General features: G+C 40.1%; 1 protein-coding gene across 5 annotated transcripts in view; it reads left to right on the top strand.

The window, feature by feature from the left end:
- spag9b (sperm associated antigen 9b) overlaps positions 1 to 16411 on the top strand; it is a 196500-nt gene that overhangs the window by 138901 nt on the left and 41188 nt on the right. For all 5 annotated transcript variants that reach the window (XM_079801693.1, XM_079801695.1, XM_079801694.1 and 2 more), the window contains 8 exons: positions 2128 to 2258; positions 2347 to 2403; positions 4788 to 4961; positions 5524 to 5653; positions 6430 to 6522; positions 8344 to 8520; positions 11306 to 11477; positions 14074 to 14271. In XM_079801693.1, coding sequence (XP_079657819.1) covers positions 2128 to 2258; positions 2347 to 2403; positions 4788 to 4961; positions 5524 to 5653; positions 6430 to 6522; positions 8344 to 8520; positions 11306 to 11477; positions 14074 to 14271 — 1132 coding nt within the window. The remainder of the gene's footprint in view (positions 1 to 2127; positions 2259 to 2346; positions 2404 to 4787; positions 4962 to 5523; positions 5654 to 6429; positions 6523 to 8343; positions 8521 to 11305; positions 11478 to 14073; positions 14272 to 16411) is intronic.

Consider the following 16411-nt stretch of genomic DNA (forward strand, 5'->3'; position numbering starts at 1 on the left):
GGGTTTTCACGTGACTCCGCCCCGTCAGTCACATCAAGTGCAGTTTGCAGACACACACACAGATGCAGGAGCAGTATCTGTGTTTATAGATGACCACAATCACTATAGTAACTGCATGTTTTACACAGTTTATACAGGTCAGTTAATTGCTGTTCTTATAGCCTACGCGCTGACACACACACACAGACGGCGCGCGCAAGCCCCGAAGCAGATCGCTTTCACTTTCGTGCTCATAAAGTTTGTCAAGTAAATGCGTTTAAACGCGACAACGCGCGCGCCCTGAAGGCAGATCTTTCACCTGCGTCCTCAAGCTTTGTCATTTGTATGTGGTTTAAGCTCTGTCAGTTTGAACATTAAAGCGAGTTTCGACCATCAGATGTGTGTTATGTTGAACTAATGCCTGATTTATTGTGACAAACGAACACTCAGACAGAAGCTCGCGCGTCACGTGAAGATCGCGCGCAGAGACGCAGGATCAACGCTGTCCTGTGACTAAAGTAAAGTCACTAAAGTAGCTCAGAAACTCAACCGTTATTTGAATACCTTTGAAGTAAGTACAAACCACAGCTTTATAATGAATAGAGACAGTAAGAGTAATTCACACACACAATCTCTCTCTCATTAATGCATTCAGATGAATGTAATGTAGGCCTACAGTGTTAATTTATCTGCATCTGATGTACAACAAACAGAAATCTGCCCCATAGACAATAACTGCTGAAAGTGAACTGTTTCCTTCAAGTGTTTTAAAATCACAAAGAAATGCACTTTCATTAGAAAAAAAAATCCACCTTTAATAGTAGAAAATATTTACAGTACAAACCTTATCAGTGAACTTACTCAAAAACCTTATGAGGGCAAAAAAAAAGAAGAAAGAAGCAAATTAATCGTTCATTAATCGTAATCGAGGTCAAATGTTCAATTAATCAAGGTTTTTATTTTTGGTCAAATCGTTACAGCCCTATTCTGATTCAAGATTATTAAAGGGTTAGTTCACCCAAAAATGTAAATTGTGTCATTAATGACTGAGCCTCATGTGGTTGGACACCCGTCAGACCTCCGTTCATCTTCAGACACAAATGAAGATATTTTAGTGTAAATCTGATGCTCTGAAAGGCCTCCATTGGCTCAACTTTACACTCTCAAGACCCTTAAAAGACACTAAAGACTAAAGTTACAAAGTCCATCTCACTACAGCGGCTCTACAATAACTTTATGAAGACGAGAATAGTTTCTGTGCGCAAAAAAACCCTAAATAACGACTTATATAGTGATGACGATTTCAAAACACGGCCTCATGAAGCTTCGAAGCGTTATGAATCAGTGAGTCGATTCATGATTCAGATCGTGTGTCAAACTGCTGAAATTTGGAGATTCAAACTGCTGAATCGACTCACTGATTCATAACGCTTCAAACTGCTGAATCGACTCACTGATTCATAACGCTTCAAACTGCTGAATCGACTCACTGATTCATAACGCTTCAAACTGCTGAATCGACTCACTGATTCATAACGCTTCAAACTGCTGAATCGACTCACTGATTCATAACGCTTCAAACTGCTGAATCGACTCACTGATTCATAACGCTTCAAAGCTTCATGATGCCGTGTTTTGAAATCGTCATCACTATATAAGTCGTTATTTAGGGTTTTTTTGCGCACAGAAACTATTCTCGTCTTCATAAAGTTATTGTAGAGCCGCTGTAGTGAGATGGACTTTGTAACTTTAGTCTTTAGTGTCTTTTAAGGGTCTTGAGAGTGTAAAGTTGAGCCAATGGAGGCCTTTCAGAGCATCAGATTTACACTAAAATATCTTCATTTGTGTCTGAAGATGAACGGAGGTCTGACGGGTGTCCAACCACATGAGGGTGAGTAATTGGTCACTGCCAAATAAAAATATTAAAGAGAACGATAACATAACGTTATTAACCGGTTAATGGTCATTTCAAATTAACGTTTCTGTTCAGAACAATTCAAATTTATTTTGATTTCGTTTTTGTTCCTCTTAAAATTTTGTTTGTTTCCGGTTTCCGTTTTCGTTCCTTGAACCGGTTCGGAGCCCTGCCTTTGACACAATAATGATGTATGGTTTATAATAAGCTCTGCGATCTGGTGTTTCCCTCAGAGCGACGTGCCCACGGCCCAGAGGAAGCGCTTCACGCGGGTGGAGATGGCTCGGGTCCTGATGGAGAGGAACCAGTATAAAGAGCGTCTGATGGAGCTGCAGGAGGCCGTCAGATGGACGGAGATGATCCGGTCAGTCACATTCATCTCCGGTCCACACACACTTCCAGACCGGCTTGCCTTGCTTTGACTGAAGTGTGTGTGTGTTTGTCCCATGCAGAGCCTCTAGAGAAAGTCCATCCCTGACGGAGAAGAAAAAGTCCAGTATCTGGCAATTGTAAGCAACAACTTCTCCTCAAAGTTTGCGTTATATTGGTTTGGCGTTCAAACAATGTTTTCCCCCTCTCATTTTATGTCCCCCTTTTATTTGTTTTCCTTCTAGGATGTAGGTAAACCTTAGAAAAGCTAGTAAAACATGCACTTGGTTTGATCCTTGAATCCAAAAATGTGTTCTTGGACCTGGGAATGGTGTTTGTTTAAAGCTTTAACCGAAGCATAGCAGGAATTTACAGCCTGACCGTTACATTAAACTTTACTAACTAATGCTTGAGCGTTCATTACACTGACTTTTAAAGGGTTTGGGGGGGCTTGTTTTCTTCATTGAGATGCCCTTCCCAGGTCATTTCAGTCTACTTGGGGTTTTGCGTTTGGGGGCATTTAAGGTTTTGCATCTATTTTAAACCCATTCATTCTCCTGTTGTGTGTTCTCTGTATCCCTGCTCATGTTGTCCTGTGTGTTTGCAGAAGGTGTGTTGGGGACGGGGTGTGTTAGTCCGATGTGGGCGTGTGTTTAGGTTTGGATTTAGAGCTGCACGATTGAATCGTTAAAAGACGGCATAATTGATTCGTTTAGGCATGGTCTTTTCAATCGTTTTGTTTTGCAAATATTAAAATTATCACGGAAGTACTGGGATAAAAGTTTCAGTTAGGGTATAAACACTGATTTCTACGGTAGCGTAGCATTTTAAAAGTGACTTACCGCTTCAAATAACGATTTTATCAATTACGTTGTTACACCAGTAGGTGGCGACAAGTGACTGTTAAAAATGGGTTTGTCATTGAATTATTCACTCAAGAGATTCGTTCTAAAACACTGATTCATCCAGTAATGAAACAAGTGAAGTCTTTATGAGTGAGTCATTGAATGATTCACTCAAGAGATTTGTTCAAAAACACTGATTCATCCAGTAATGAAACAAGTCTTTATGAGCGAGTCATTGAATCATTCACTCAAGAGATTTGTTCAAAAACACTGATTCATCCAGTAATGAAACAAGTCTTTATGAGCGAGTCATTGAATCATTCACTCAAGAGATTTGCTCAAAAACACTGATTCATCCAGTAATGAAACAAGTGAAGTCTTTATGAGCGAGTCATTGAATCATTCACTCAAGTGATTTGTTCAAAAACACTGATTCATCCAGTAATGAAACAAGTGAAGTCTTTATGAGTGAGTCATTGAATCATTCACTCAAGAGATTTGTTCAAAAACACTGATTCATCCAGTAATGAAACAAGTCTTTACGAGTGAGTCATTGAATCATTCACTCAAGAGATTCATTCAAAAACACTGATTCATCCAGTAATGAAACAAGTCTTTATGAGTGAGTCATTGAATCATTCACTCAAGAGATTTGTTCAAAAACACTGATTCATCCAGTAATGAAACAAGTCTTTATGAGTGAGTCATTGAATCATTCACTCAAGAGATTCATTCAAAAACACTGATTCATCCAGTAATGAAACAAGTGAAGTCTTTATGAGAGAGTCATTGAATCATTCACTCAGCAGATTAAAAATAATTCATTTCAATTAATTAAATGTTTTAAACCAACTGCAGCGATTTACATTTTGTAGTAAATTCTATGTTATTTAGTTTAGTTGTCTGTTCAGAATCTCAGTTTGAAACGCAGATCGTGACTCTCCGTGTGTCCAGAATCGTGCAGCTCTATATGGAGTAAAGCAGACCTGTTGATTCCTAAAAGACTTTAGAATTAAGATTATTTAATTGCACTAAAACAGAGCAGGGCAGGATGATATTTTAATATTTTTAAATCAATCATGAATCGATCATGAATCAATCATGAATCGACTCACTGATTCATAACGCTCCAAACCACTGAATCGACTCACTGATTCATAACGCTTCAAATGTTTGTAAAGCTACCTCTGTAAAACAGAAAGTTATTTATTCATTTTTTCAGAAGCTGTAGCATATTCCTTTTGTAAAGCTACAGAACTTGACTCAATGTTTTGTAAATTTGAGCCATTATTAAGGTCTTCAATAAAACAAGATGAGAACTTAAATATTCCCAGCACTTTCTGTGATGTAGTGCTTTTTTCCTCTTTTTCATCAAACCTCAGTTTTTGCAAGTTCCCGCAATTTTATCGCATAAATATCCCGCATTATCACAAAAAAAAGCTGCATTTTTCTGGAAGGACTGTTATTTACACTAGAGAAGGTTAGTTTGCAGGGGTCAGTGGTTCAGCATGTGGTGTGGGCACGCTTTGATCGGGTCAGGAGGGTTTCGCAGAGCTTGGCACATGTTTGGGACGTGACCCCACAACCCCATAACGGTTAACCTCTGACCTCTAACCGCTGCTGCTGCTTGTGTCCGCATATGAGTCTGTGTGTGGTGTGTCTTCTCTCCGCTGCCTCAGTTTCAGCAGACTCTTCAGCTCCTCCGCGGCCGCTGGGAAGAAGCCGGATGCTCCGGTGAACCTGAAGTACAACGCGCCCACATCACACCTGGTGCCATCGGTCAAGAAGAGGAGCAGCACCCTCGCCCAGCTGCCCAGCGACAAGTCCAAAGCCTTCGACTTCCTCAATGAGGAGTGAGTGACTTACACACACACACACACACACACACACACACACACACACACACACACACGGCTCCATCTCTGAGCGCTGTCAGATTAAAGGGATAGTTCACCCAAAAATTAAAATTAGCCCATGATTTACTCTCCCTCAAGTCATCTGAGGTGTGTGTGACATTCTTCTGTCAGACGAATAAAATCTGAGTTATATTACAAAAGTTCAGGCTAATCCAAGCATTATAATAGCAGTAATAGTTGCTCTGTTTTTGAAGTCCATAAAAAGTGCATCTGTCCGTCATATAACTGCTCCACGCGGCTCTGGGGTGTTAATAAAGGCCTTCTGAATCGAATCAATGCGTTTCATGTGTTGGGCAGGGGCAGTGTGTGTGTGTGTGTGTGTGTGTGTGATGGGTAGGTTTAGGGGCAGGGGCAGTGTAAGGGGATAGAATATACGGTATGTACAGTATAAAAACCATTACGCCTATGGAAAGTCCCCATAAAACATGAAAACCCAACATGTGTGTGTGTGTGTGTGTGTGTGTGTGTGTGTGTGTGTGTGTGTGTGTGTGTGACGCAGGGCTGAGGTGGAGAGTGTGGTGTCACGCAGAGAGCAGAAGAGAGCTCAGTACCGGCAGGTCAAGGATCATGTGCAGAAAGAGGACGGAAGGATGCAGGCGTGCGGGTGGAGCTTACCGCCCAAAGCCAAGGTGACACTGACACTCACACACTATATTAATACCGTCAGTTCGTTTCCGTTTCCATCTTGCACAACCCTGCTGTGTGTCAGACAGACACTTGTTCATCAAAGAACAATGGAAACAGAAGAAAAATGTAGCTTTAATGATGATTAGTCTATATTTCATTTTAGGGCTGCACAATATATGGCAATTATCAAAATATCGCAAATGTACATAGCAATATCGTATCGAATATCGAATATCGCATTATTTAACAAGAATATCGCATATCGCACTTTTCTTCAATATCGCACAGCACTATTTAATTTATTATTTATGCAGTTCTGAAAGGTGTTTGATAACTATTATATTTCAGATATGTCTAACAGGGAAGGCCATGGGTAAACCATTTATTATAATGGGTTTATGTAAAGATTGTTTTAAGTTCACTTAAATTAACAGTTTTTTAAAGCCTAATAAATGTTGAAATTGGTAGATTTCAGTTATCCTGTAATGTAACGTCATTAATGTTTCATAGAGACTTCAGTGATACTGGCCTTCATTTATAAACACATACCATTACAACACACATTTAAAATATACTGTCTTAAATTGTTTCTACATTAAATTGGAGAGTAACTGAAATTATTACAATATCAAAACATTAAAAACTCCAAAAATATAAAAAACTTGCGATTAATTAAAGAAAAAGATGCGATTAATTAGTTGTTGTTTTTTTTATCGATTCCCAGCACTAATATATATAAGTGTTTTATTGTAAAAGCCGCCATATTCTGTTTCCAAAGGTTGCCAATGGTGGAGCAGCAGAGGGTAAGATCCAGAACCTGCCCGTGCCCGTCTACCTGCGGCCTTTAGATGAGAAAGATGCTTCCATGAAGGTGAGACAGCTCTCTGTGTGTGTGTGTGTGTGTGTGTGTGTGTGTGTGTGTGTGTGTGTGTGTGTGTGTGTGTGTGTCCGCTCCGGTTAGTCCTGTGGTTTGATCGTGTGTTTGTGTGTGTGTGTGTGTGTGTGTGTGTGTCCGCTCCGGTTAGTCCTGTGGTTTGATCGTGTGTGTGTGTGTGTGTGTGTGTGTGTGTGTGTGTTTCCGCTCTGGCTAGCCTTGTGGTTTGACTGTGTGAGTGTGTGTGTGTGTGTGTGTGTGTGTGTGTCCGCTCCGGTTAGTCCTGTGGTTTGACTGTGTGTGTGTGTGTGTGTGTGTGTGTGTGTCCGCTTCGGTTAGTCCTGTGGTTTGATCGTGTGTGTGTGTGTGTGTGTGTGTGTTTCCGCTCTGGCTAGCCTTGTGGTTTGACTGTGTGAGTGTGTGTGTGTGTGTGTGTGTGTGTTTCCGCTCTGGCTAGCCTTGTGGTTTGACTGTGTGTGTGTGTGTGTGTGTGTGTGTGTGTGTGTGTGTGTGTGTGTGTGTGTGTGTGTGTGTGTGTGTGTGTGTGTGTGTGTGGGTGTGTGTGTGTGTGTGTCCGCTCCGGTTTGACTGTGTGTGTGTGTGTGTGTGTGTGTGTGTCTCCGCTCCGGTTAGTCCTGTGGTTTGATCGTGTGTGTGTGTGTGTGTGTGTGTGTGTGTTTCCGCTCTGGCTAGCCTTGTGGTTTGACTGTGTGAGTGTGAGTGTGTTTGTGTGTGTGTGTCCGCTCCGGTTAGTCCTGTGGTTTGATCGTGTGTTTGTGTGTGTGTGTGTGTGTGTGTGTGTGTGTGTGTGTGTCCGCTCCGGTTAGTCCTGTGGTTTGATCGTGTGTTTGTGTGTGTGTGTGTGTGTGTGTGTGTGTCCGCTCCGGTTAGTCCTGTGGTTTGACTGTGTGTGTGTGTGTGTGTGTGTGTGTCCGCTCCGGTTAGTCCTGTGGTTTGATCGTGTGTGTGTGTGTGTGTGTGTGTGTGTTTCCGCTCTGGCTAGCCTTGTGGTTTGACTGTGTGAGTGTGAGTGTGTGTGTGTGTGTGTGTGTGTGTGTTTCCGCTCTGGCTAGCCTTGTGGTTTGACTGTGTGTGTGTGTGTGTGTGTGTGTGTGTGTGTGTGTGTGTGTGTGTGTGTGTGTGTGTGTGTGTGTGTCCGCTCCGGTTTGACTGTGTGTGTGTGTGTCTCCGCTCCGGTTAGTCCTGTGGTTTGACCGTGTGTGTGTGTGTGTGTCCGCTCCGGTTAGTCCTGTGGTTTGACCGTGTGTGTGTGTGTGTGTGTGTGTGTGTCCGCTCCGGTTTGACTGTGTGTGTGTGTGTGTCCGCTCTGGCTAGCCTTGTGGTTTGACTGTGTGTGTGTGTGTGTGTGTGTGTGTGTGTGTGTGTGTGTGTGTCCGCTCCGGTTAGTCCTGTGGTTTGACTGTGTGTGTGTGTGTGTGTGTGTGTGTCCGCTCCGGTTAGTCCTGTGGTTTGACTGTGTGTGTGTGTGTGTGTGTGTGTGTGTGTGTGTGTCCGCTCCGGTTAGTCCTGTGGTTTGACTGTGTGTGTGTGTGTGTGTGTCCGCTCCGGTTTGACTGTGGTTTGACTGTGTGTATGTGTCCGCTCTGGCTAGCCTTGTGGTTTCAGTGTGTGTGTGTGTGTGTGTGTGTGTGTGTGTGTGTGTGTGTGTGTGTGTGTGTGTGTGTGTGTGTGTGTGTCCGTTCCGGTTAGTCCTGTGGTTTGACTGTGTGTGTGTGTTGTGTGTGTGTGTCCGATCCGGTTAGTCCTGTGGTTTGACCGTGTGTGTGTGTGTGTGTGTGTGTGTGTGTGTGTGTGTAGCTGTGGTGCGCTGCGGGAGTCAATCTGTCCGGTGGGAAGACTCGTGACGGCGGCTCCATTGTGGGAGCGAGTGTGTTTTATAAAGACGTGTCTGGAGGCGAGAGTGACCCCGTCGGCCCCAGGAGGAAGAAGAGCGGCTCTCAGAGCAGCCTGGACCGGCTGGAGCAGGAGCTGAAGGTGACGACACACACACATCACTAACTCATAAAGGGGCGGGGCCTGATTGCAGGGGCGGATCTACCGGGGTGGCATGGGGTGGCAAGCCCCACCCTAAGAAAGACCATTGCCACCCCAGCAGTGTATCCCAAATACCAAATGTATAAAATATAAACTGTTTCCTCCACCGATTTACCTCCCGGGGCAGTGTGTGTGCAGCTGCTGAATTAAAGTGACAGATATGGAGAGCATTGTTCATTAAAACAAACATGCATTGATGTGAAAATCGAGTAATTTCACCACAGATGCATATAACTTAAAGTCTACTCTGTTTCAAAGTCAACACGTGGCTTTTTTACCTCGGATAAAACAAGGAAAAGGACACCTTAAGGTAAACAAGGAGACATACAGGAGAGCACTCGTCCTTTCTTGGAGGTGTAAAAACTAAGTTCTTTATGACCTGCAGAATTTCGTGTAAAAAGGTTTCAAAATGAAAGAAAAGATGAGTTTTTTTGTCTATTGTAAGTTTCAATGTAACATGTTTTTGATTTTAACACAGGCTATAAAATAGGCCTATGTTTAAATGTTTTGCCACTTGCTTGAGCAACGTAATTTATAAATCCAAAGTACTAGACTATATAAATATAAAGTAGGCTAATGAATTGAATAAAACGTTGTTTAAACGTAGTGCATTTAAACGTGACATCTATGAAAGAGTGTGTTGCAATACTGACAAGCCAAGTTCAGTAACAACGTTTGGATTTTAAATAAAAAATAATGAATAAACGTTGTGTTACAACCGCGGCGCCATATGTGAAATTGGCCTTCGGTCGAAAGTTTACTTGATAATTATGGATATTTTTCTTACACAAACGCGTTGATTCGCTTTAGAAGGCCTTTATTAACACCCCAGAGCCGTGTGGAGCAGTTATATGATGGATAGATGCACTTTTTATGGACTTCAAAAACACAGAGGAGAAGATGGAGTGGTGGAAGAAAGAAATATAGAAATGTATGAGAGAGCTAGATAGAGGTGATGAGACGGAAGAAATACAGCATGAAGTGAGTGAAGAGGTGGAAGAGAGAGAGCTTGACATTAACATTAGGGCTGTCAAAAGATTAATCGCGATTAATCGCATCCAAAATAAAAGTTTGTGTTTGCATAATATATGTGTGTGTACTCTGTTAATTATTATTTATATAAATACACACACATTCATGTATATATTTAAGAAAAAAATATAATGTTTATATATAAAACATTTATATTTATATATATTATAGATTATATAAATGTATATACATGCAAATATTTCTTATAAATATATACATGAATGTGTGTGTATTTATATATAAATAATAATTAACAGAGTACACACACATATATTATGCAAACACAAACTTTTATTTTGGATGCGATTAATCACGATTAATCTTTTGACAGCCCTACTAAATAGTCAAAACCTATTTATTTTTTTAACCTATAAGTTGTGATTTAAAGGACCATATGTCGATATATGTTTATATATGTGCTTTTGTTATTAGATACTTGTGAGACAAGATATTTGATGGGCATTTGTTCTTGTTGCATTAAAACCTGTGATTTTTTTGATAATATTTGTTGGTGATTTGAATGCACCACATCTTAATCTAGATGCACGATAACTCATGGTTTATATGTATTTGCTATGAGTTGGTGATTAATTAAACCAGTACTTGATGCATTGAGGCTTATATCCATATATAGGCTAATCTGTATTGTTTGTCATGATTTGTAAATTAATATTGATATGAACTTGTACTCACTTTAAGTTTCCAGTCCAGCCATCAGGTTCAGGCAAAATCGATCACACAACAGTCTTTAATCTTTATAGACCATTAAAAATGTGTGCCCCTGTGTATATACACTGAATATGTATATTATTACTTGAATCCACAAGAACCACACTGTAAAAATTGAAAATTGAAAATGTTCTAGTCCTGGAAAACACATGGAAAATTAGAGAAAATGTAAAATGTCCTGGAAAATCTTGTTGTCGTCTGGGAAAATTCTAGTTAAATAAGTTATTTCTTTAGCCGAGTATAAAGAGTTGATCGCTGGCCCAAACAATTAGCCACTCGCATCCGTTAGCTAATGCTAATGCTATAACTGCTCAAATGTTATCTCGTAAGCTGCTACCTAATCACATCATTTTGATATAAAGTCACATTTGTGTGTTATAAAGTCAGAATTGCAAGATATAGTCAGAATTGCGTGATATAAACTCGCAAGTCTTTTCTTCACAATTGACTTTTTTGCGCAGTTGCGAGTTTAAATCTTGCACTTCTTTTCTCTGAATTGCGAGATCTAAACTGCAATTGCAAGTTATAAAGTCAAATTCTGAGGAAAAAAGAATTGCGACAATTTTCGCGTTTATATCACAAATATGTAAACTCGCAATTGCGAGAAAGTCAGAATAGCGAGATAAAAAGTCACAATTACCTTTTCTTTCTATTCTGTGGTGTAAACAAGCTTCCATAGTCATAATGTATGATTAAGAGCTCATGTTGAAAAATGCTGGATTGTTAAGTAATAACAATAAACTGGACGGCTTTTAAAGACTTAGAAAGCAATATTTGCCATGATCCTTGTCTTTTATTCCCGGCGTAGTAAAATTTAAAATGTCCTGGAAAAGTACTGGAAAATGGTTGCTGATAAAGAGTGGGAACCCTGCGTAAATAAGGGCATAATGCGGCCTCGTTAATGTTGTGCCTGTGTGTGTGTGTGTGTGTGTGTGTGTGTGTGTGTGTGTGTGTGTGTGTTCAGGAGCAGGAGAAGGAACTGAGGCATCAGGATGAGCTCTCCAGCCTGGTGTGGATCTGCACCACCACTCATGCCACCTCCAAGGTCATAGTTATTGATGCCAACCAGCCCGGAAACATCCTGGAGAGCTTCTTTGTCTGTAACTCTCACGTGCTGTGCATCGCCAGCGTTCCAGGTCAGAGCCGCAACCGCTTCGCCCCTTATTCACAACCTCCACGGGTGCTTCTGATTAGGGATTGTAGTGAACTTCAGTTGTTTCTTGAAGAATAGACCAGGAGACGTCGGATCAAGACAGAAGTAATTCTTTTTAATGAGAACTCTCTGTGCTGCAGGTCGTCCGAAAACAGTCTGATTTAACAGTACACCTGATAGGTTATATACATTCCAAAGGGGGAGGGATTTACATTGAGGTTGAACAAAGCATGTTAATTAAATATACAGGTTTTGGGAAAACCTGCCCAGACAGAGTATCACCTACTCCTAATCAGCATAACTATTCAAACGCATAGATGCTAATCCAATCACTCAGGCACTATTGCTCTAAACTTGTCATGGTAAATAGTCAGGAAGTGCATAAAGACAAAAGACTTAATGTCTCAAACACTTACACAGCCTGACGTCATCTCCTTAGAATTTCCTCAAGTTTACTTCAAAATGTAAAACACAAATATAGATAATGTTTTCAGTTATATTCTATTACATTTGAACCTAGATATAACAATGTATAAATTTGTAATCCCACAGGATCGACCGATATGGATTTTTTCGTGCCGATACCGATTTTTTTTTCATCAGCCTTAGCCGATGAGCGATATGAGCTGCCGATATTTGGAGCCGATACTGCTTTTGCTCCCTCAATCATAAAAATGACACAATGATCAGGATGATAACAATTTTAAATTTACAATTTAAAAAAAGGAACATTTATTGAACTATAAAAAACAATATTTAACAAATAGTAAAAACAGGTGATGTAGAACAAGAAAAAAAAGAGTTCAGTGGTGAAAATAAATATTTAAGCATTAATAAAATAATGACACTATTGCACAGTATCAACAAGTGAGCAGCATAATAAAGTGCACACTGACTGTACTATACTTCATTTACAACTATTAACAACCTCGTCATTTAATGCTTACACTCTAAAAAATGCTGGGTTAAAAATAACCCAAGTTGGGTTGAATATGGACTAACCCAGCAATTAGGTTGTTTTGACCCAGCGGTTGGGTTTAATGTTTGCTTAAACAACCCAATTGCTGGGTTAAAACAACCCAATTGATGGGTTAGTCCATTTTCAACCCAACTTGGGTTATTTTTAACCCAGTATTTTTTAGAGTGTAGCTGCACTTCACTTAATCTCTTGTAGAGCAACACCAGCGGTAATTCAGGAGAAAATCTCCCAATGCTCCACGTGAAACTTCAGTCTTTCCAGCTTTTACCATCGCGTCAATTCTCAATTGATTTTGATTAATATGCGCGAGAGAGAGCGAGAGAGTTTGAAGACGGTGAGAGCTGCCCTGTGGAGCAGTATTAATTTTGACAGCAAATTTTGATTTAGTTTTAGTCATAGTCTTTTGACTAAAATGCCATTTAGTTTTAGTCATATTTTAGTCACCTGAATTGTTTTTAGTTTTAGTCGACTAAATATCATAAGATTTTAGTCGACTAAATCTACTGTAGATTTAGTCTCCTAAAATCTCATGAGTTTAGTTAAATTGTAACACAATTCAAGCTCCATTTAATTTTGACATCCTTTTGTTTTTGACATTAAAAATACACGTAAGAGAACTCAATTCACTTTTTTGTTTGTTTTTTTAAAAACATCTATATAGTTTTTATAACTTTATTTATTTTAGTTAGTAGGCCATATCAGGTTAAGCTAAAGCTTCAAATAAGTTTGTTTGTTTATTTATTTATTTTTAATTTCAGTTAACATTTATTTGATTTCAAGTAATGATTTTTTAAAATGGTTTTAGTGAACTATTATAACCCTGATACTTTATTGAATATGTGTCAAATACTGGTCTTTCCTCCTGACTAAGAATTAAATGTGAATTAAATGAAATACAGTTTATTGTGTAACCAAATACGAATATTTAATGCGTGACTTTTAAATTATAAACAAGCTGGAAATACACCAGGACTCTTATTTTGAAATGTCTGCGCCTCTGTTGCAGTTGCAGGAGCTCATTCAAGTTCAGGAGATAAAATATGCATTGTTACAACCGTCTAATACATATTACTATATAAACATCATAAAGTAAACATTGTCATTATTCATCAGCATTAGTTCATAAACACTGGTCTGGCATAAATGTGTGTTATTGATTGATTGAGCCGCTCTGGAGCTGGATTGGGTGTGTGTGAGCCGTGTGTTTTCCAGAGGTTAGATCAGCATCTGTGACACAGATCATCAGTTCTGACCCGATCTCTTCCCTAATCGACCCTCACTAACATTTCCGTCTCGTTTTTATTTGTTGACAAAAATTACAGTAAGTTTTCGTCATAGTTTTAGTCATCGAACACTAGTTTTTATTTAGTTATCGTCTCGTTTTCGTCAGTGAAAAAAGGTCGTTGACGAAAATTATGACGAAAATTATTCGTCAACGAAATGAACACTGCTGTGGACGCCTGTCTGTAAATAATGCAGGGGAAAAAATATCGGCCAACGCAGCAGCCTTATACACGCAAATATGGGCCCGATATATCGGTCTAACACTACTTTTGATATCTGAACGGGTTCTCTGTGTGTGTGTGTGTGTGTGTGTCAGGTGCTTGTGAGACGGACTACCCCGCTGGAGAGGAGCTGGCGGATGACCGTGAGGGTGAAGGCGTCTCTAAGCTCAGCTGTCCCGCTGGCAGTGTCTCCTCGGGTCTGGATGGCATCACTGTAGTGGGCGGCTCTACTGACGGACCCGTGGCCATCCCTCAAACCGTCTGCACCAACTCCATAGAGTCCTCTAACTCTGGTAGGGTTGGGCACCGAAACCCGGTGCCAATATGCATGGGCGTAGATTACGCGGGGGTCGTGTCAATTGTGACTGATGAAACGCGGCGACAAACACGATTTCGACAATATATGGTTCATGTGTGTTTTTCAAGCCATCTCAAGGTATTTATTCAGGGCTCGACATTAAAGGTCCTGTTCACACTAAACTTTAGTTAGTGTGTAATTTTGCTGTTAGAGCATAAATAATACCTGTAAAATTATAAAGCTCAAAGTTCAATGCCAAGCGAGATATTTTATTTGACAGAAGTTCCCTTTCAAAGCCTACAGCGAACGGCTGGTTTGGACTACATCCTGGTACTTCCTGCTTTAATGACGTCAGTAGAGCAGTTTGTCGACTAAACTCCGCCCACAAGAGTACGGAAAAACGTGGTCTTGTTGCTCTCCCTCGTGGAGAAGAGGAAGTGTTGCGTTCGGTTCAGTTGCGTTTTGTCTTCATGTCGTTCAGACGCTGTTATTTTCATCCCGGAGTCAAATCACCTTTGTTTGGCCTTCAGGGACACTGTAGTTTGAGCGCGTTCATCTCCCCGTTATGGTAAGAGGCGTGACCTTTCCGGGAAACGTGCCCTAAGCTGCTGTCCAATCACAACACGGGAACCGCTGGCCCAATCAGAACTCGTTACGTGTTTCTGAAGGAGGGACTTCATAGAACAGGGAAATCCTCAAGCCGTTTTGAGGACAGTGAGAACAGCGGTGTACAGATCAGTCAATTGTGTGAAAAATACTGTGCTTTTTTACACGCGAAACATGAACACATGTTATATTGCACACTGTAAACACAATCAAAGCTTCAAAAAAACACGAAAAACAGGACATTAACGCTTGTCCGGGACAAATGGATTTTTTGAAGGGGCAAGTGAAAAACTATTTTACTTGCCCGACGGACAAGTATCCTGGTTAAAACGTCAAAACAAAAAATAACTAGGGAATCACCAAAGTGCAATAATGATTCTGCATCAGTGTAAGTGGAGATCGTGGATAATAATATATAATGAACTGACGTTAATAAGGTTGAGCTGTTGAGGCTCAGACTCTCGAGGAGAAACTCGAAAACAAATGAGCGCCGCTCACACACAGAAACTCAGTTAACATACACAGTTAAAATTGTGTCGTTTTTATATTTATAACATACAGTTAAGCAACATCACTAACAAGAGTGTGTTTTCCTGAATACCATCACGACTGAAAATTACACTGATTTCATACGCCAGTTCCATAAACAATTATTAAACATTAAGTCACTTACATTTTAGATGCAATATTGAGTGTTTTTGTTCTATTTCAGCAGCGAAAATAGTTCCAAACAAAGATCACAGCAGAACCATAACACACCTCACAGCATCAGTGTGTGTGTGTGTTACTGAAGAACCGTAACTCATCTCACAGCATCAGTGTGTGTGTGTGTTACTGAAGAACCATAACTCATCTCACAGCATCAGTGTGTGTGTGTGTGTGTGTTACTGAAGAACCATAACTCATCTCACAGCATCAGTGTGTGTGTGTGTGTGTGTTACTGAAGAACCATAACTCATCTCACAGCATCAGTGTGTGTGTGTGTGTGTGTTACTGAAGAACCATAACTCATCTCACAGCATCAGTGTGTGTGTGTGTGTTACTGAAGAACCATAACTCATCTCACAGCATCAGTGTGTGTGTGTGTGTGTTACTGAAGAACCATAACTCATCTCACAGCATCAGTGTGTGTGTTAGTGAATGATTCAGCGTTTGAATGAATCGGTTGAATCAAAGATTCAATGACCTGTTCGTAAACGACCGCCAAGTTCTTGAATGATTCAGCCGTTTCACTGAATCGACTTAATGATTCGCTCATTCAGACGGTCACAGCGCCACCTACTGGTGCTTTAGTTTCATCTTTCCAACCTTTCTTATTTGTATATTCAAAAATATTTAAAATAATCTCATAACATTATTTAATGCAGCTGTAATTTTTCAGTGTATATGATTTAATTTGATTGGTAACAGCCTATAGTGTCTTATTCTAATTTAATTTATTGATCAAATTTAAGAATATAAAAGGAAAGCTGAAGCATATCCTATATTTAATAATATTATGGAAAAATTTATAAAAAGTGATGCATATT

This window comes from Gobio gobio (genome assembly GCF_949357685.1).
Source record: "Gobio gobio genome assembly, chromosome: 20".
Classification (NCBI taxonomy): Eukaryota; Metazoa; Chordata; class Actinopteri; order Cypriniformes; family Gobionidae; genus Gobio; species Gobio gobio.